Consider the following 21,940-nt stretch of genomic DNA (forward strand, 5'->3'; position numbering starts at 1 on the left):
GTTAGGGCAAGGGAATAGTCATTTTGATTGCGTGTGTTCGATTCCCACCCTCTGCAACTGTTCTTTTTTCTTCTGCAACTGAACTGAGTGCAAGAAGGATCTTAATGACTGTAATCAATTGAGTTTATAAGGAAAATTGTCCTACCTTTCTTAACCAATGCGCCGCGGCGCAATGATGGTAGCTGGTTCGCACGGAAAACTGTCCTATGTTAAAGTGACTAGTGACTACCTTTTTGACTTCAGCAGGTCTATTCCAACGGAAAAAAATCTCTCCACTGCAGCATTGGAAGGAATGATGCATATTTAACCCAATAAAGAGACGTTATAAATCGGCACTGGAAAAGCTCAAAGACAGGCTTGGTCTGAAAAAGGCCTGTACAATTGACTTGTCTTTCCGTACCGACGTTTTATGCAAATTAGCCACCAACGCATCAAACAATTCATCCTCGGAGTCGTGACGTGTTAGTGTCCCTCTCGTCGGTATCAACATGGCTTGAGTTTTTCTGCAGCAGTCGAATTATTTTTGCCTTGATTTTCTCACACATTGTTTCCGAAAAATTCCCCAAAACGAGTTATTTTTTTTCACTTTAAATTGCAAAGTAACGACTGAAAGAGAGGGAGTGTGACTGAAAGAAATGTAGCGCTATATCATTACATTGGAAAAAGTAGCGCTGTTGCTCCAACAACTATGTAGCGCCGCTACCACCTCTGCCAACAGCTAACGAGTCGAGGAAATCTGCCTTGTTTTAAACTTAATTAAATGTCATACGGTAATTTAAACTAAACCTTACATTTTATATAGCCTAGAATTTCATAAAACGTTGTCTGGAATGTGTCATAAGGCCTATGGCCTAGCTTACAACATCGTCCATTTAAGAAACTATTGCATAGCCTACGGTAGGCTATGGCATTATGAAGGCTACTCTGAGGAAAATGATATGCTTCAAACACTAAAGAAAAGAATTGAACCAAATTTTGTTCCTCCCAAAGTGTTTTGTTTTTCTCCGTGGATGGATGTATGTTCTGAAATTTGTATCTCACTGATTGCGAAATAACATGATATAAGTTACGTTCTTCTGGTGCAAACTAAGCCGAATTATCACAAGATGTATAAATTGATTGCTATTAACCTTCTTTGTATGTTTGATGATTTCAGAAGTCGGTTGGGCCTGTCACCTATGTCAGTCCACAAAATTGTCAACACTTTTCTGAGAAACCAGCACCTCCCAACAGCCTCTAGCCTTTTCTCGGTATAGGCCTATTGCTTATATTATATCGTATCGTTTGACATTCGCATCCGTAAATTTAAATTTGATTCCACGTATTGTACCTTTACTTTCATTGTCATATTTCAATTCTTAGAAAATTAGTTTCTTTTGCTGATAAGGTTCTTGGTTATGGCGGGCTGGTAGATGAAGAATCATAGGGGCCAAGTGCATTTTATTGAAAAAATTGCCATCACATGTTTGAAACGCCCACTCATGAAACTGCACAACATAACTTGTAGGTATCTCAGTAGTTGCTTATGTCAAACAAAACTTACATTTATTCTCGTAGATGTAAGAAAAACCAGGCCAGCCTAGTCCAAGAGCAGCAGCGCATTCAGGGCCGGATTTAGCTGATGGGGGGCCCGGGGCACTTTTAGATCACGGGGCCCCGTGCAAAAAAAATTTTTGCGCTTTCGGCGCGAAAAACCATCTCTACGTCTACAGTAGCATCAGTCCAGTATTGCACAGCATTTTGCAGAAACTTTAAAGGCCAAAAGGAAAAAAATAACACAAGATCACATTTTTTTCACATAGGGGGGCCCTTCAAAAGTCGGGGGGCCCGGGGCAACTGCCCCCTCTGCCCCCCCTAAATCCGGGCCTGAGCGCATTGACATACTTTTTTTGTTATCTTCCATTTATTTGTTGCTAATGAAAAGACTGCGCAACTACAAGTCGGACGACACGGCGTGACAGTTGTCTGGTTGGAATTTTAAAATAACACGTTTCATATTCTGAAAAAATGACTGAAATATAGTCAGCTACATTTCAGTGATGTATGATACGAGTCTCCACATGAGCTTATTACATTGTGGTTGTCTGTCTTATTCCTTTGAGTTCACATGAATACAAGCCAGCTGATTCAACATATTCGCAATTGCATTCTGGTTCTCTGACGATTGTCTTATGCATCGCTTTCTTGAGTAGAGTTTCATTTATTTCTCTCAGTTCGTGCTTATTTGTATTTTCATCGTTTCGTTCCTTTGCAGAAAGTTCGGTTCCGTTACTTTTGTCATTCATGACGTCACAGGCGATTTCGCGATGACAAACAATGGTTTGACGCAAACTTTGGTCGAGGTTGATGGTGACTTGCTTGAGGAGCTTTGTCTTTCTTTTGTTCATCGCGTGAAAGCTCTCGCTGAGCACGGCAAGGAAGTCGTAGAGAAGATCAGGATGAACATCCAAAGAAAAAAGCATCGTATCTTCAAGCTTGCTTCTTATGGCGTTTAATTCTGGAAGAACAAATTGTCTGCAAATGCAAGAATATTATCATGTGAAGGGATGAAGGCGCAACTGATGCCACTACACGAGAATTACTAAACGATGTTATCGAAGGTGAAAAGTAGGCTACTAAAGAACCAACGGTAAAACAATGAAAACTTTTAATTTCGTTATACAAGAATTGAAAATAAAGGTGAAGTCAAATAGAAATGTTTAGAATAAGAGGGATAGAAAAACTAAAAGATAAAAAACGAGGTAATTGACTGGACCAGCGATGCTTTTTTTTTTGTTCTATTGTGACATGCAATCTCAACAGAAACGAGAAAACAAACTATTTGTGGCAGTCAAGCACGTTCAAACAACCAAATCAACATAAACGATTCAGCCATCATTCCATGTAAAAAACCTGAATGAAGGTACTTACTTGACTACAATCATTACGCAACAATAGAATGGTGATAAAACCTGGCAACGCAACTGGTTTCAACTGTTTAGGCTACTGCAGGCTAACTCAAAATACTGTACTCTGCTTTAAGTTAAACGTAATTCGTAATGCGTCACGCATTTGAATCATCATTAGCCTACATGTCCTCTCTACGCTACAATGTAAATTTACCATGGCGCTAATGTAGCATTAAAAATAAAGACTACAATAAAAATGCATTCCTGAAAGAGTCTAAAAGAAAATAGAAAACCTACTTATAGATATCAAACAGCGAAGTGTCTTCATGTATGCATAGATGCTCGTTTCCCGAGTTTACTATGTGGTCAGAGTCTTCTATAACTTGAAGCAAGTAGCTCATCCGATATGGCCACTGGTCGGTCAATACGACCCACAGCACCAAATCGTGAGCAAAATGTTTCGTTTTGGGAACTGTGAAGTAAACACAGATGTAGATAAACAAACGAAAAGAGCATACTGCAGATGCACAGACTATCATTGCAAGACACGAAAAACCAAACAAAATACTTATTTTCAACGTCAGATGCCACAAAAGGCAAAGTGGTCAGCGTAGTTGAACTTTTTCCAGAGCAATACAAACCAATGCAGTTTAGACACATTTTGTTGCATGTTATTTCAAAAAATATGTTCAAGACGTCATTGATTTAAAATGAAAATATTGCAAAACAAATTTTTGTTTCGAAGAACAGTTTTCTACCATGCTACGAAATAAAATCTTCACTCCTTCACACTCTATGACATTCACCAAGAAATAAAAGTTACGTTATCACTGTGGCCTTGTATTGGGAAAACTTGGAAGAGATCAAATAGTGAAGTGAAAAACAGCTTAGAAGCAAATAGGATGGAACGCTTCGTTCTAATCAGAAAATAAAGAGCCCAAAATGTTCACGCTAAACTCATGTTCAGTAAACGTTTCGAAAACTATACTGTCTTCATCTTCATTGCTATAAATGTTTAACAGCTTGTTTAGCAGCACACTTATCCTCCATAATGCTCACCGTTTGTTACTTTCAAGTTCTGTTCTTTATGAGGGGAATCCCACGTTGTGTAACGACTGCAATTCAAAAAATTTCTTTCTTTGGAATTGTCTCGAAAAAAGTTGGTCCGCCGTTGCTGCGACGATAACGAATAGACGCTAAGGTTTGAGTTCATTAATTATTAGGAGATATTATTATTTAGTTCAATAAGCCATTAGAATTCCATTTCGGAATGCAAACCGATATAGAGTTTTGGTTACCAAGCCAGAGTCATTAGAACCACCGGAAGAAGTGATGGATCTAATTACAGCTTGCTCTTGTTAAAATATAAAACCTCTTCTATGTTGCGGTGCTTGCAAGTGGAAAGACTGATCTTATGCAATAGACTACATCTCATTGATTCTGCAAATTTTTATCCTCGACTTGAAAAAGCTTCTTTAGAAGCTTTAATCATCCTTGCAACTAGATTAGGGGCTTTGAACCACTAAAAACATTTTAGCTTGTTTTATCCAATATTGGGATCTTTAGTTGGTTCTTTTTCAATAAAATCCTATTACAAGTTTATATTTCAAAGTCTTATTCAAAAGTAGTTAAAGTGATAAAGTGAATGTCTTCTGAGACACCGAGACCTAACCCTGGCACGCCGTATTGTTTAATAATAATGATATATGAATATTAGGGTGGCTCTTATTTGGCAAAAAATGAAAAAAATTTGAATTTTGTGTGGGACACCCGTTTAAAAGGTGAGGTTGTCAAAAAAAATAACTCCTGCAAAAAATTTTTGAATTTGAAATTGATTTAGAGGTGGCCCTCCCCCCCTAAAGTTTTGCGCCCTTCTCCAAAATACCAAATCTGCATATCTCAAAAACTGCTTGAGCTAGAGATACGGTTTTTGTGTCAAAAGATGCAGAAAGCATGATTTCCTATCTGCTTTCTGAACACTGATTGCATCTATCTTGAGTAGAAAAGCAGTTATTTAGAAAAAACCTGTTTTCGGTATTCTAGCACAAAACAGTGCTAAACAAGTAGTGTGGCGCAAGCTATTCAATAAGCAAAGTTCATAAGCTAACCTGTAAAACTGGTAAAGCAATAAACGAAATAAGTATTCCTAAACTTTTATGCATTCATGCATAGCTAAAATGCCCGTTTTTTGTCATCTTCCTTGGAGAAACTCCTGAGCGTGAAATCCGCTTTCAAGCTTCTGAGGTGTTATGCATCGCACTTGTTGGATGGCGAAGGCGATTTATGCAAAAAGCTTGGTCTGCATTTATGGTATCTGTCCGAAGAAATGGTTGGACAAGCCTTGTTTGACTCTCGATTGTCTGTGGAAAGTAAAAAGCTAATGGTGGCAACCATGTTAGATGAAACAGGAGAACGTCCACCAAGGAGACTAAGCATCAAAGTAGATGCGTTTCTTAGCAATAAGGGTCTAGAACAGTATTGCACCTCTAATTCAAAATGGCTTGGGGTGAAAATGAAGCAATAATTATTATACTTTCAAAGGATCCTGCTCATTGGACTGAAGATGGTGCATTTATTCAAGCTTTTCACATGGCGAAGGGACTTTCAGTAGTCAATGACAGAGCAGAGAGAGGAGTTGCTCTAAGTCTAATCCAGGATTTTAACAAAATCTTAACTGAAGATGAGTACCAACTTCAGTTTCTTTTGCAAGTTGTTACTGAACACAGGAAACTGTTTCCAAATTCCAACAAGAACAATATTGTCGATTCTTCTTCGTTTAAACCTTCTTTGTTACTCCAGGGGTCAAGGGGCTCTGTCTTTTACCACCCTTGGGCAGTGGCGATGCAGTTTACATGCTTGAACAGATGTTGAGCAGCAATCCTTTGATTCGTCCATTGATCCATTGATTCGTCATCCAGTTCAAGCAGACCACGCACACCATTTGGCGCAGTTACAGATGGTGTGGTCTGTGGTTTGTTCCATCCCCCATTTGTGCATGTTGGAGCGGAATAGTCTTACTCCAGTAGCCCAGTACTCAGGCGGTTGAGCCGCACCAGGCCTTCCTTGGCGAATTATGCATTCCGGTTGGATGGGGGCTGGTGTCGGAGATACAACTTTAGAGTTTTGAGGAGTTCTTCCACTCTGAGCTCCATTTGTTGTCCTCCCAGGTAGCCGCGCTGATGGATTGGTCTTCAGCGGTTTTCATCAGGAGTTGTGCATCACATACAAATGGGTGTCTCGATTTCAGTTGCCGAGGATGCTCGATTGCTCGTTCACAGACTCGTAGAGACTTGAGTGGAGCAAGTGGTTGGGGTTCGTAGTGCGGCTAGAAAGAGACAGGATGGCTTCTTCGCGACGAAACTCAGCTGGTTGGTTGCCTGCAAGGACAGGGAAATTGTCCGATGGTGTAGGTCGCAGACATCCTGCCACGATACGCAAGGCAATATATAAAATATTGTCGATAATATCGCTTCTTGCAGTACACTACATACTGACCAGAATTACATTTTGACATGAATATTGTTACCAGTGTTCTCTCTAAGGTGCAAAAATTAAGACAAAAATACGAAATTTTGTAGACGGTTTCGTGGTCACAAAAAAGGTTGTAAAAATCAAGATTTGGTCAAATGCGTTTTTTCTAAATAACTGCTTTTCTGCTTAAGATAGATGCATTCAATGTTCAGAAAGCAGATAGAAAACCATGTTTTCTGCATTATTTAATTCTCTAGCTTCAAGTGGTTTTCGAGATACGCAGATTTGGTATTTCGAGGGAGGCACAGAACTTTAGGGGGAGAGGGCCACCTCTAAATCAACTTCACATTTAAAAAAAAATTGCAAGAGTTATTTTTTCTGACAACCTCACCATTTGAAAGGGTGTCCCAAGCAAAATTCAAAAACTCAATTTTAAGAGCCACCCTAATGAATATATACAGAAAATAAAATATAAAAAATAAATATTAAAATATTGAAGATTTGTTAAAGATGAATTTAATATATTTATTCCATTAACATTCAAAATTTTAGGTTTCAGAGAGGCAGGTTTGTTGGAGTCATTCTGTATTTTAGACTGGAATAAATCAAAACTAACTGTTACGGCTTAAAGTGTTAGAACACCTTTAAATTTCTAACCTGTTCGTCGTAACAGTACAAGATCCATGACGTCAGAGATATGACGTTGAATATCCTCTTGATGTTGCGGGGATTTCCCTCTAGATGCAGCTGTACCATTTCGCTTTTGTATAAAAAGGTCCTGAAATGCAAAAATAATATTTAAAAGAGTTTATCACTATGATTCTTCAATAAACAACCCAATCACAATATGACAGTTAACCAACTTCAAAAGCATGCTTTCATTTCTTAAGGTCGATTTTCCGGTATGAGCCAGCCATGAAAGACAAGTTGAATTGAATTCAACTTTTAAAAATAGATTTGAGAAAATTAGCTAAATGACGTCACTAGTTAATAACGTCACCCACTGTTGCTATTATTTCACATGATTCCTGAAAATCTTAGCCCCCAGCATAGAGACCGTAACTATCGCCTATTATGACGAAACAGCAAAGTTATGACGACACCGTATGCTAATGAAACAAGACCACGGGTGGCAATTGTGGCTAAAATGAGCTACCATTGGCTGCATTTGTGATACTGTATAAACAAAGCAAATTATATAAACAAAAAGGGGCCAGTTTTCCGTGAGGTGTTGACCCACTTTGTCCCTCCTTTGTCAATTACAACAATCCTGATATTTGCCTACGTCACCGGTCTGCCTCGTTGATGGACGAGAGACTTGAGTTTACAACCAGATTTGTCAATTTCAAGTGTTGCGACCGTGTCACATTTTGAACTAAATATCCTGTTTTGATTTCAAGCATGCGATAACGTTTGTGTTATCTAACTTTGTCTAGAGTCTAGACCTTTTGCTATGTTTGGCATGTATTGTTTTCATTGTAATGGTCAGAGATAACAATAAACTGAACAAATCACCTGCATTTAAATAAGAAGTCCTTATTGGAGAGGATTTTATTCGGGGATTCATCAGTTCCAACGCTTTGTTTTTGAAATGTTCTTAAAATTTCTTCTACGTCATCAGTTGTTGCGGCAACTACCAAACAAAAAGTGCAAATCATAAAGGTATGATTGAAACTGGCCGTTGTTCCCATAATAACCAATATGGGAATAATAGTCGGTCTCTTTCTTGAATAAGACAAGTCCAACTTCTTTGTTAGTATTTGAGGCAACGGACTGTTAGAGTGTGGCTTCCAGACAACTCCATGTTTGTGATATTCATCTCTTTACACACATTTCTAAGCTAAATACAAATTTCAGGTTGAGGTTTGTAGGACTGACAGAAGACGTCCCCAAGAACCGATCGCACACAAAGAAACTGCAGTGGTATAATGCAGCAATAGTCAACGTCCGAAGTTACTATTTCCAACATCATTGAGATCATGTCTAAAATGACATTTTCAACTACGGACAGAGGCCAATGTTTCGATCTTAAGGATCTCCTTAACGTTGGTCTCTGTCCGTAGTTAAAAATGTCTTTTTAAACATTATCTTTTTAAAATAAAATAAAAAAGAGTCAATAAGTCATGCTATTTTCATTAAAAAAAAACCTAAAAATATCTCACATCTTAGCGTGTTTGGCACGCAATACATTTGGCACACTAGTGGCAGTATTTTGGCACATTTTGAAGAGTGACGTCAGTGACACATTTAAGTCACAGACTCACCTGGTTCGTTGCCTGGAGGAAGTTTTGGTTGCCTCTTCCTCTTCATACCCGGAGTTGGTTGATGGGCTTCCACAGGCAGCGGACGCTCTGGTTCTGATTGGATGGCAATCTTGGGACCATCCGGAACCGAACCATTCGCGGTTCTCCAGAGTGTCCCATCGATGTCGTCATCTGTAGCAACAGGTAGTGACGTACTTAGTAGTGTTCACAGGGGACATCCAGGGAGTACTCTTGGACCTGGGCCCGATATCATTTTAGGGGCCGTAACCTTTCAAAGGTGCCTGGGAACTTGAAGGTTCTATCGCGTACTCTTTAAATATTGAGCATTTTTCTTAAAAATTTCTTGAATTAGGGCCCGAGAATCTCGTTGGTGGCGGCCTAAATTATCTTCAACGGCCCTGGACGTATTAGTTTCTAAAGCAGCTGGTCACAAAGTAAAACATAAAACTTTTAACAATCATACGGTTGGCCTCAAATTTTGGTTTAACAACCAGTTGTTGATGCAAGATTTCACAATATGATTGTTCGACAACAATACCTAGAGAACGCTTGGTTTGTTTATGCAATTTTTGCAGCTCTTTCTCAGCATCTGACGGAGAAATATTATTCGATCGAGTTGAGGTCTTTGCGTATCCGCTATGTTCGGAGTCTGATGCATCTGAACTTCCAGGATTGTCTGAATTATGGAAAGCAGATCGGGTTTCTGAAAACACTGGAAAAACATCATGTACATCAGTGATGTTCAAGCATGCCACTGAGCGTTTTGCAAAAGACATAGACACTTGAACACAACTTGAGCTGAACTGCACCCAGTCCGGCCATTTTCAGGTTGTTATATTTTTATATTTTTTTCATTTCTTTTCATGATTACAAGCAAACTACGACAATACACAAATATATGCAAAAAGTGCAGCTACTTTTGTTTAACCAAGAAGCAGAACAAATCGTCTTATCAGTCTACAGCAGCAAAAAAAATGAAACACATCTAACCTGGAGTAGTTGATTGAGCTGCTTTGTTGTTTCCAGACATCTTCCTATGCGCTGTTTCATCAGACAAATCCACCAAACCTCCGATGTAATGTCTTTTCTTGGCGTCATCAATCTGGATTTGAAGTTGAGGAATTAATTTTAAATTGAGGCATCAGGCTATTTGATACAAAGTCTTGACCACTGATTCTTCTAAAGCAGAGGTGGGAAAACTACGGCCGCGGGCCGCATGCGGCCCGAGACAATTTTCTGTGCGGCGCGCGAAAGCTTGAAGCAATTATATAAAAAAAAAATGATAAAATTGCTTGAAAAGCTTAATTACTACAAGGACTTAATTTAAACTTTTTCTGCATATATTTCATCTTGATAACGATAAATTAGGCTATAGTCTTTCTATAAGTAGGTTAATGACCAACTGCACAAATCTCATTAATGCTTTTGATACAGGTGAGTTGTATTTAAATAAATAATTGAGACAAACGTTTTGTAAGTTATACCTTTTATGAAATATATAAAATCTCCATTACTTTGGTCATTTTAAAATTAACTAAAAGTTTAAATTTTAACTATTTTAGATTTTATGCTTTGGCTTACAATCTTGATTATACTGTAGTGTGGCCCTCGAACAAATTCAGACTCTTAATGCAGCCCTCGAGATAAAAAAGTTTGCCCACCCCTCTTCTAAAGAGTAAGTCAAGATTTGATTTCCAAACAATCTGTTGAAACCTTTTGGTATTTTGTCTTCAGTGACGTAGAGCTGATAAGTCGAACAAAAACTTGAGAAAGCTTCATTGTTCTGACTCAGTGATGACGTAATAAAAACAATTTTTGAAAGATTTTTTCATGCAGTTCAACAGAAAGTTCCCGTCACAACCGGCGATCAATAAAACAAAATTCGTGTACCTCCATAATTGTAAGCTGCTACGTTGATGTTTTGTTTTAAACAATGGTGAATATTACGTCTTCTGTTATGTCACAAATATGCAACGGTTCCACGCGTGACAAATAAGCGGCGTTAGACTAGTGGCTAAATTTGTGAAAACTATAACAAGTTCTCACCTCGGGAAGGCAAAATGGTAAGTTGATGATCTTCTTGAGATATTCATGGCCGTTCACTCTGCTCCTCAGTAAAGCGAGCCCCATTGTTTCTTCGATGCTCTTGACCGCGACACGCGAATCCACGGCGACCAAACAGACGAAGGGAGAGGAGTTGTCACTTAACAGAATGCTCACCGCTTCAAGTACCGATTTGATCTGTGACGCAACAGGCCATCGATTAGGTAGGACAGGTGTTAGACCATTGGCCCTTTTTATTTTTTATAATTGCTTTTTAAAATATCAATTTCAAGAAAAACATTTGGTTTTGAGCAAGCAAGTAGCTGGGTTTGTTGGCAACCTATTTGCCAATTTTTATAACTTTTGGAGTTGCTGCACGAAATTTATTCAAAATGTGAGAAGAGGATCATTGGTCACATATCTCCTTTATATGGCGACTAATGACGAGAATATTTCAGTTCATTTGTTTCTTCCGCTTATTACAACACATAGCCTACAATGAATGGACTACAACTACACAAGTCTGCAAAAAGGTAATTTGTTCATACAATAATTTCAACACAACCTTTTCTTCATAGTGGGCATCTTTGGATTCTAAGTATAAGACTTTCAAAGCTCATCCAAAACTAACAAGTATCTTCTGATCTAAAAGTAACGTTATTTTATAACTTACCTTTTCCAGCGCCACTCTATCAAGGTCATCGATGGAGATGATAATTTTATACTTTTTGTTATGAGAGAATTCAGCGCAATGTATCAGGTCTGTGATGTATTGAACCTGAAAATATTTGTTTGAAAATCAAGTCCTAATTCTAATGTGAAGTTGCTGTTAGAAAAATCTTTATTTTTATTACAAGGTTCTGAGTTTGAAACAAAACGGAAACCTTCAACTTTCAACAGAATGTCAAACCAGTAAATTGCGAGTTGTTCAGAAGACATAATTTCATCATTTCAAAATTGAAAATGCTACAAGAGCGTGGAACTAAACCCGCAGTACCCTGACAAACGACAAATGAAACAAGGCATCAACAGTATGCCGTTTTGCGTAACAAGTATCATGTCTGTCTCAAGTGTGGGAATTGAGCCTTTTTTATTATCTCTGATTGCTCTTAAGATACAAACCTCTAATTGTATCATTGGCCAAGAAATTTGCATTAAAACTTGGAAAAGCTGCTTGTGTTGTCAAAGCGTTTTTTGTTGTGGCTTCTTGTTGAATTTGTAAAAGCGTCAAGTTTATTCGTCTTTGACGTTTCCGCTGAACGATGTCGTAACAGTAGACACTTCAGGGCCCACTATTGTTGCATAGACTGTCAGACAATGGGCACCATGTGGGGAACTGCTGTGTTTCTTTCCGACCATGTTGACAAAAGATAAAAAGAGAAATGTTTTCATTTTCTACAAAACTATTCAAGCAAACACAATAGACGATGGATTAAGAATACAATCAGAAAATGAGCCTCTGGCAAGTCATGTCCAACATAAAGACCAAGTAACAACTAGCATTTTACGAAACACACATTTTAGAATTTTGGAACATTACAGCAACTAATGTATATTTTTTTCTTTTTTGTTTTGTTTGAGCAGCAATATGACAAAAAATTAAAGCTACCTATCTCTGAAACCTATAGCCTACATTTTGTAAAGTGTTTGGTGTTGTTTTCACTAGAGTCTTATACGAAGATACTGCATCCATTCAAAGATATTTAGAAATGAAATGGTAGGTTGCGGCATCGTTCAGTGTTTCCTGTGGCATTGCATGCAATCCTTGTTACTTTCACGGTTTTCACGGTAAAAATGATTGATTTTACTGTCTGGGTACAAACCCATTAGGCCTATTATGTTAGTTGAAGAATTTCTATAGTAAAATCGTCTCCTACTTGCGCAGAACGCAGAGAAAACACTAAAAACCTAACATTGTTCAAAGCGCTCTTGCATTATTTATATGGAGTAAGCAAACGTTAAGCGGGTTCCAGACTTTACACGATCCACAGATATCGATTGCAATAAATAATTCACAAACTAGCAGGTGGTATAAACTTGTGTTTGAATCCTCTGCATTGGTAAATGAGAATAGAAAGTATGAGATATTTTTACCGAGATAGTTGATTCAACAGAACATGGAATAGAAGCCGGTTTGGGAGTTTTAGTAAATCTTTTTTACTGAGGAGTTGCCTTCCTCAAAAATATTCAAGGTCAAAGTAATATTACACAGTTTCATGTTGTTGGCTGCAGGGTCGAGTGGTGAGAGCCTTGGTACGGTACTCGAAACGGTACGGGTCGACAGTCGACACCGCTCAAGAGCATGCCGCTGTGTTTTTGGCAAGTCACTTTAAGGCATGCCTGAAGGTGGACACGTGGATTGGCTTCCTTGCCTTCCCGTCCACTTAATCTAAATCTTTAACCACAGGGCTTAAACCTACAGTAGAAGCGACAAACAAAGCAAACATTGCTTCACTTAACAATACCGGTAACAAAACATGAAAATTATTGTTTCCATTTGGAGCGTTTTTGAACCTTTACCAACAAATCTAAATTCACGAAGTGGCAATTGAAAACTTCAGCTAAAGAACTACAGTACTACGTTACAAAATACAATGTTGACATAAAGCAGGTTAGAGTTTTTCAAAGTTACTAAATTTTTCATTTCTATGCAAACACCAGCGTGTGTTATAGCAAAATTAAGTCGGTTGGGTGGAGACTTGCATTGACCATCATACAGCATATTTTTGGTGATAACTCAATTTTTCACAAAATGTAACTTAAAGGCATACTAAATGAAATTTTCAAACGGGAATTAAGCATTAAAATGCGTAAACTGAACATTCAAGAATACATTTCAAAAAAATTATCGAAAAAAATTTGTTTTCAATGGCGCTGGCAAGGCCCAAAGTCCAATGTTTCATTTATTTTTATTTTTTTCAAAATAACCAAAAAGAGCAAACACTGCTCGAAAATACGTCACAAAAGACAGCAATACCAAAAGCCACGTTACCACATCTGATGTTTTAACATCAGATCTGAGGTTTTGAGCAAACTTTCTGATGTTTTGATGTTGAAATCTGATGTTTTGATGTACATACATACATAGCCTACAGTTAAGTCGCCGGCAGTAACAACTGTTGCGTGATCAGCTGATTGCTCGTCTTTTGTGACGTAGACTGTACAGTCGCACGCTTCGCTGCTCAGGCCCATTCTGGTTTTGAAACCGCAATGGGGCAAAATTTTATGGAAAATCGTTTTATGGTAGCAAGAACAGAAAGAACGTGGAAAATCGCCGAGTCAGGTTTCTCCTTTAGTATCCCTTTAATAGTTTTTAACTCAAGTCGAAAACCTTTTCCATGCAAACAAAGTAAAAGGTTAGCTATTTTGTAACAAATTACTCACTTCTGTTTTCACTTTATTCATAAATCCAAGTTGAGCTGTCATGTTGCCTTTAGTGCCTTCAAGTGCCGAGTAAATCCGGCTTCTTTGGGAGTGGAACATGGCCCAAACGAACTTGATCAGCACAAATGATGCGGCACCAGTGGCCGGCAACCAAGAGACTATCTGCACAGCCACAGGCACCGTCCGTCCAACCTGTGACGTCACAAATAGCTTCTGATGAGATTCTTGTATTTTTGGTCATCAACCAGTTCGCAACCCCAAACTCAAACTCAACTCCTAGCCCCTCAGCACATCTTTTCAGTTCATAACCTTAAATCAATAGTGCAGGTATGTTTAGCTTTTTTAAGCAAAAAATGTTGAAAAATATACATTTTAATTTACATCAAAATTAGTTACTAGTTCACTAAAAACTTATTGGCCTGTTTCACCTCAATAAGATCATTAGAAAGAACTTATTCAAATAGAATATATCTACAGTATAAATAAGTTCCTTCTGGTGATTCTATTAAGGTGAAACAGGCTGTTAAGGTTTTCAGTAAACTGGTAACTAATTTTGATGTAATTCGCTCTGCTTGGCTTTTCGCTTGGCATTGAGCACTTTTGTAGTATTAATAGCATTTATTGTTTTACATTTTAACTTAAAAATTTTAAGTATTGCATGCGCTTAGATCTTCAAGTTGTTTTCATCAATTATTGTTGTTGCTTTCGTTCAATATAAAAGTAACTCACCCTGAAGACATCAAGTTTAAAGCTCTCTGCGATGACGTACGTGATTACTGGCAGCGAGATCACGACTAAAACCAGGAGAATGCACCAGTACAGATTCGGGAAGTTACATGTTGTTTTCGGATGCTTCATAAAGTGCTGGGTGAAAGTGTGTGGGGGATAAGTGAGGTGTGGGGGATAAGTGAGGTGTGTGTGGGGGGATTCGCGGCTAGACCGATCATTGTTGTTGTCATTGTGGCCATTGCCTTCCAATGACTGTTCTTTATGTTTCGGAGTTAAATGTTCTAGCTCAATGTCTTTACATTTTTGTTCACAATTTCTTTTTGCTCTTTTGTTGACGCTTTTATTTGGAGAATTATGTTGATGTTCAACTTTAGAAAGTCGAGGGTCGTCAAAAGAAACTTCTAATCCCTTCAAATCAAGAGTCTGATACGAGTTGTGAGCTTCATTGGAGTTTGTATAGTCGATCACCCACCAGCTCTTGTAACCACTAGTTTCATTTTTTTTCTGTAACTTTGGATTTTTCCAGTCCTCGAGTCTTTTACAATTCCTGACGACGCCAAATTCCATCATGGAATCTTTAACGTTAGAAATATCATTTGAACAATTTGGAAACTTCACAAACACTGTTGTTTTTATAGAATTGACGTCATCACTAGTGACATCACGGGAAATTGGATCGATTTCTAGCATACGAAAGATGCGTGACGCAACACTTCCAAATTCTTGTTCAATCGCGTTCGACAAGTTGGTAACGATTCCAGCCCACAAGGTGTCGCTGCCAGCGTATTCCCAAGCGTTGAAATTGACAAAGATGTATCTGAAATAAAATCGCAGACTATTAACAACAAACAAGTAAAAGTTGGTTGTGATATTTATATTGGAGGGAAATCAGCTTATTATAATGTTTATGAGCTGCACTGAATCTTTTGAGATACTTTGTAAACGTAAAAAAGTTGAAATAAAATAATCTTGAACAAGTGATGGGCATAGTTGAAGATATTGGCTTTAGTACATCGAATTAACGTAATTCACGTGAGAATTTTATCTGTAACAGTTGTTCTTCGTTTGAGACACCAGGACAGAGTGGTTATTTTTTCACCAACCAAAATTTGTCAATGTCATCCATCTACAGGAAACTACACTTGACTGCATTAAGATCTTAGCCCACTGGAGAGCAGGTCTTGACATCATCCAAGGTATGTGGATCTTCTCCTTGATCTGATGAACGAAGAATGAGGCATTCGGTGGTGTGGGCAAGATACATATAATATTGTTCATTTCTTGTTCATTTCTCATGAACATATTCCTACCTTCTGTTAGATTCAACAATTTCCTCTTCATTCTTTTCAATGTCACGCGTCCATTTGTGGTCTCCATCGCTGGTGTCCTTCACAATTGAACTTTCCGGGATGTTGATTGGTAGTTTGGTGAATGCCACGTACGAAATCAGGCGAAAGTTTGCGAAGAATTGCGAAGACCACCAGTCATTGTTGCCGCATACAACGATGCAAACGAACACAAGACAAAAGAGTAAAACAGAGAGAGCAAAATATCTAGAAAAGTCCACCCATTTAAACGGTTCCACAGTGATAGGTGATATTGAGGTGGTGGCATTTTGAGGATTACTTGTAGCATTTGGTAGTAAACCTTGAAACGTGTCGTCATTTCCGTTTAAACCTGCAACGTCATTACCGCTACTTATCGGCGGCAAGAACATGGTCGGGTAAGCGGCCCACAGTGACGCAATAATTATCACAGTGACAAAAATAAATAAAAGAAAAGTTCTGACGTAACAGTTAAAGTTTGTTTGCTTCGCTTTCTCAGCCAAAACTTCTGTTGTGAGTTCATCTTGTTTCTGCCTTCGTTCAAGGAGATCTGTCAATGAATAACAAGAACCATTAAGAGAAGTATCTGCAGATGTGTAAGCCGCCCAGTTTCGCTAATATCCGTTTATCTGACTGATCAAAGGGACAACTTTCTAGCAAGAGGTAGCATTGTGTCCCTACATCATCATTATCACAATATGGCGGGCCCGTACGGCACCCTTAGCATATTCGTGCCAAACCTCCTTGCCCCAGATTAACGCAAGCTACAACTCCTCTCCCCACATCATAGCGTGACTCTTCATTGGAACAAGGCTGTTGTTTTTTACAACAACTTCAAGCATTTGATCACTCTTGCAAAAGAGACTCTTATAAGTTAGCAGTTGTGCACTGATCTAGCAACACTTCAACAAGTAGCTGAAGTTAGTAAATGATAAAACTGGGCAAACAATTGAGCAAGTGGAAACTTGGAACGTGAGAAGTCAGCAAAATGAGTTTGACAAGCGATGACCAAGCACGTCGGACTTGAGTACGTAAATCTCATTTGCTGACTTAACAGTAGCTGAAATGTACTTGCTGAGTTGAAGCACTTGCTGAGTTGCCGCATGCCGAGTGGTCCAACGACCTTGCAAAAGATGTCCAGGCCAGAATTGCCAAATTTAACAAAAAAATGACAAACATCTTAACCACCTAAACTGCTTATTTCAGCAAGGTTTGTTATCATAATGTAACCTATGATATTTTCAGAAACAAATCAAAACCACAATATATTATGTTCCTAATTCCTATATCGGTAAGTCTTTGCATTGTTGATGTATCCCTAATTGTTGAGTGCACAGGAATTGTTTATGACGACATATTAAATTATGACGCTTCACTTACTTCTGACGTGTTTAAGCAGGAAGGACTTCCCACTTCCCCACCTCGCGAACACCCCGATAGTGATGGGAGTGCTCACGTGATCGATCTTCTCAGACAAGGCTTCTGCGTAAACTGAGTATCCAAGATGGTCGACTCCGTTGTCATTGTCGTTTAAAATGTCACCTAAAAAGAACAATGGAGAATTTATGATCATATGCACTGTATTTAGAAATTGATAAAATTACTGTAACTTTTGTGAATTTTTGTGACATAACAAAGCAGCAGACCCTCATTGCAATCAGGGCACAGTTTTTTGTCATTGGAAATAATACAAAACAAAGTCCATAGACAGGGGGTATAAACAAAAAATAACGCGAAAATTATATATAAACAGCTCATAACCAGCGCTGGTATGAATCTCTCCGGAAAGAAACTTTTCAAACGCATAAAAGCCTGTTTACAGACGGCATAAAAACACTGTTTGACTGTTTTTGCAACAATTGGTTCCCAGTGGGCGGATGTTTTTGAGGCTAGAGACAAAACTAAGCAATTCACGGAAACTATGTTGATAAAATTTAGCCTGGAAAAATAAATATTTATACGAGCTATTTCAGGTTAAACTTTGTTTTGCATGAAAGCACGACACCTGCATCATCCAAACGCACTAAGGTTTTTACAATTGCGTTTTGTGAGCTCATAAAGCTCAGCTAGCTATATGCCCAATTTCGTGCACGAAAAAAACTCAATATCAAGCATAAACGTAAGAGCCAGAGGGGCAGGGGCAGGCCTGGATTAACCATTGTGCTAGGGTGTGCTAAAGCACAGGGGCCCCGCAGACAGAGGGCCCCACTTTTCCTAAAAATGAAATAAATAGAACATTAATCTAAAAATATTATACTTTTAAATTATTATCTTAAAAAGGCTTATGGAAATAAAGCAAGTTTTAGTCATGAAAACATGTACCAGATAATAAAGAATGACAAAGTTGAAGCTGCTTTCCCTAATGTAGAAACAATTCTTAGATTGTTTCTTTGTATGATGGTCACTAACTGTTCTGGAGAAAAATCATTCTCTAAGCTGAAAAGAATCAAAAACGTATTTCGGTCTACAATGACACAAGAGCGGTTGGCTAATCTGAGCCTTCTCAGCATAGAGTGTGATAAACTGCGACTTCTCAATTTGGATGCCATCCTTACAGACTTTGCAGCAAAGAAAGACAGAAAAAAGTCGTTCGGCTGAATTTCATGTTAGTTTTCTAAATCCTATTGGTAGTTAGTAGTGACCGAAAGAGCAGTTTAGAATAGAAATTCAGAATAACCTTTCATTGCAATTTGCAGTGTAGTGTGCAGTACCGTCCTAACAGTGGTCCCTTGCTACAATGTTTTCCCTTGCACGGTTTCGTTGATTTAATGTGTGTGATTTTGCATCCATTATAACGTAAACATTGTTGACTTAATTTGCACATGCTTATTTAATCATCGATCACAAGCTATTTCAAAGTTATCTAACTTACCCAAGCAAGGCTCGGTTTCCTCTGCTAGCGAAACCAGCTTACTTCCATTACGCTCCACGTAAGCTGATAAGGGCCCCATAAAATTCATTCGCACAGGGGCCCCATTTGACCTTAATCCGGGCCTGGGCAGGGGGTGCAACCGCAACTTTTCAATTAGTCGAAAGTTTGTACAAATTTGATAAAAAAAAAAATGGACAAGAACATTCAGCGTGTTTCAAAAATTTTATTAAGATTAAACATATTTTTGATTTTTTGCTCAAATAATTAAAATGATACTAGTAGACCACTGGGAGCAATCTAGTCTTTTTAATCAGGTGGTCTATGTTCTGTCGTAAAAAATATTTGGGTGCATTCGTTAATGTTTGGACAAGATTTTTTCGCACCCCCAAAAACTTACTTTACCCTACTCCTATGATATCAAGTAACGTAGGCTGAGCTGAAGATGTGTGTATGAGGGTATATGTGGCAGCACCTAGTAGATGAGAGTATTTGGGGCAGCACCTAGTGGATGAGTATATGGGGCAGCACCTAGTGGATGAGGGTATGTGGGGCAGCATCTAGTGAGAGAGAGAAGTTCTTTTATTTGCATCAACAGCACATGTGGAAAAAACAATACAAGATTACAATGTGAACTAGGTTGTTTTAATGTTTGCTGACGATGATGGGAGTGGCAGAAGGACCGAACTGGTCATCAAGTCTACCACACTCGTGTGGTGTCATAGCTTATTTGACATGGAACGGTGTCGGAGTTGAACGCAAATATATATTGTATACATTACAAAATAAAAAACAATACACACACGAAATTTAACAGTACAATATAAAACAGGAATACAAGAAGCGATGCAGAAATACAAATTGGCATAGGCTACACATACAACACAGCATAGGCTACTGGTAAGGAAAAAGCGAATATACAGTAATTAGCGAGATACGGTGAGAATAAGTAAAAACAGTTTGATGGCACTATATCAGTTACTTAATTTATACCCAGACATTAAGTGCAGTTTTAATTTTTTAGAAAACATACTAATTGTTTGAATTTTTCTTAGCTGTTCCGGTAATTTGTTCCAAGTGTTTGTTCCAAGAAATTTAATTGAGCGTTGACCAAGCTTTGTATGCATTCTTGGTTTAAAAAGTATATCTTTCTTAGCACCTCTGGTATTATAGTTATGAGTTTCATTACAAGGACTAGTGGATGAGGGTATATGGGGCAGCACCTAGTGGATGAGGGTATATGGGGCAGCACCTAGTGGATGAGAGTATATGGGGCAGCACCTAGTGGATGAGAGTATATGGAGCAGCACCTAGTGGATGAGGGTATATGGGGCAGCACCTAGTGTATGAGGGTATATGTGGCAGCACCTAGTGGATGAGGGTATATGGGGCAGAACCTAGTTAATGAGGGTATATGTGGCAGCACCTAGTGGATGAGGGTATATGGGGCAGAACCTAGTTAATGAGGGTATATGGGGCAGAACCTAGTGGATGAGGGTATATGGGGCAGAATCTAGTTAATGAGGGTATATGGGGCAGCACCTAGTGTATGAGGGTATATGTGGCAGCACCTAGTGGATGAGGGTATATGGGGCAGCACCTAGTAAATGAGGGTATATGGGGCAGAACCTAGTGGATGAGGGTATATGGGGCAGAACCTAGTGGATGATATCATTCACAAACAACTTTGACACATCAACAAGAGGAAACTTCAATCTGACAATTTTGATAACCGAGCCTGCGTCAGTGGTCCAAAGCCTCTATAAGTAGGCTATGAGAAACTGCCAGGATTTAACTGTCAAAAAGCTTTCTCAGTCTGAGGTTAAAGATTCACACAAACCACATAAGAAAACGCGTTAGGCGTAAAGTAAAACTGCGTTTGGCGTAGAGAAACTGTTTGAAATTGACGTAATAGTAAGTAGTCCAAAACCATATACGGTACCGGTACTTGAAATTCACCCAATAACTGTCTGTCTGCTGTGGAATCTAGATTGTTATGGTGCCTTTTTATTCGCATTGTTTATATTTGTACCGTAGGTAGGCTACACTATTCTCACAACAGACGAAATAAAAGGTCTCTCTCTCAATAAAGCTGTATTCCTGCTGTTCGATCGAAGCATTTCTTGTTTGAATTTTTAAGCCAGTTGTATCAAAAACTTGATCAATCATCTTTCTAACAACCTTTCTCACCATTAGAAGCACTTTCACGTGTGTACAAATAAATAGTTCGAAATTGATTTGCATGACGTTGCATCTTGGTCTTTCGCTGCTATCCTTGTTGTGCGAATTAGGCTATTTGTTTTTTGCATAGGCTACTTGTGTTCTCGCCAACAAAACAGACTGAACTGAACTTACAAAGCACGACCTCGGACACTGAGGTAAATCGTGTTAATATTGGAAGCTATTTGTTTGGCAACAGAAACTACTTGAAATGAGGCAAAGTTTTACCTTTGGGCATGACCAGCTTCTCGATGTTGATTTCTTTTGCTGCTTCTATATTGTTGCTTTGAGACATGTTTGGACATTATTAGCCAGAGTATAGCCTACAACAAACTACAAATAAGCTGTTAAAAAATAACCTGTAATGGAGTGTTTGCAATTTAGAATATAATTCTAAAATTATTGATTACTATGACAGACTGAAACTTCCAGTGATAGAAATGCAAAGCTTTTCTGTAGCGGTTAACCGTTCGAGAATAATTGTGGCACAGTAGCCATCTTTTCTTATAAGAAAACTTCTTTTGAAGTCATTGCTGTTTGCATGTTACAAGTGACACAGAGCAGGCACAAGCGTTAGGCAGGCTGCTCGCTTTTGCTGATTTTTCTTACCAAACCAGCAAAGTTGGCTTTGTTGACGTTTATTTAACTGCTGCAAACGTTGAATCAATGTAAAAAGAACCAATGTTGTGAGCTTGACAAGCAAGCAGGGGCGCGGCTGACAACTTGCAAGGGCTAAACTTTCATTTT

At 38.5% G+C, this 21,940-nt stretch overlaps 1 protein-coding gene across 1 annotated transcript; it reads right to left on the minus strand.

The window, feature by feature from the left end:
• Positions 1-1,431: 1,431 nt before the first annotated feature.
• On the minus strand, positions 1,432-21,554 carry LOC145777143 (uncharacterized). The gene is made up of 15 exons (XM_082588444.1): positions 21,422-21,554; positions 17,485-17,646; positions 16,090-16,654; positions 14,780-15,596; positions 14,051-14,242; positions 11,340-11,444; positions 10,670-10,864; positions 9,614-9,725; positions 9,162-9,335; positions 8,624-8,794; positions 7,875-7,992; positions 7,017-7,137; positions 3,948-4,062; positions 3,186-3,360; positions 1,432-2,514 (listed from the first exon to the last, which is right to left on the minus strand). The coding sequence occupies exons 1-15, from the start codon at positions 21,486-21,488 to the stop codon at positions 2,070-2,072; spliced, it is 3,534 nt and encodes a 1,177-aa protein (XP_082444570.1). The 5' UTR covers positions 21,489-21,554; the 3' UTR covers positions 1,432-2,069.
• Positions 21,555-21,940: the final 386 nt, after the last annotated feature.

The sequence above is a fragment of the Aplidium turbinatum genome, chromosome 9 (genome assembly GCF_918807975.1).
Source record: "Aplidium turbinatum chromosome 9, kaAplTurb1.1, whole genome shotgun sequence".
Lineage (NCBI taxonomy): Eukaryota > Metazoa > Chordata > Ascidiacea > Aplousobranchia > Polyclinidae > Aplidium > Aplidium turbinatum.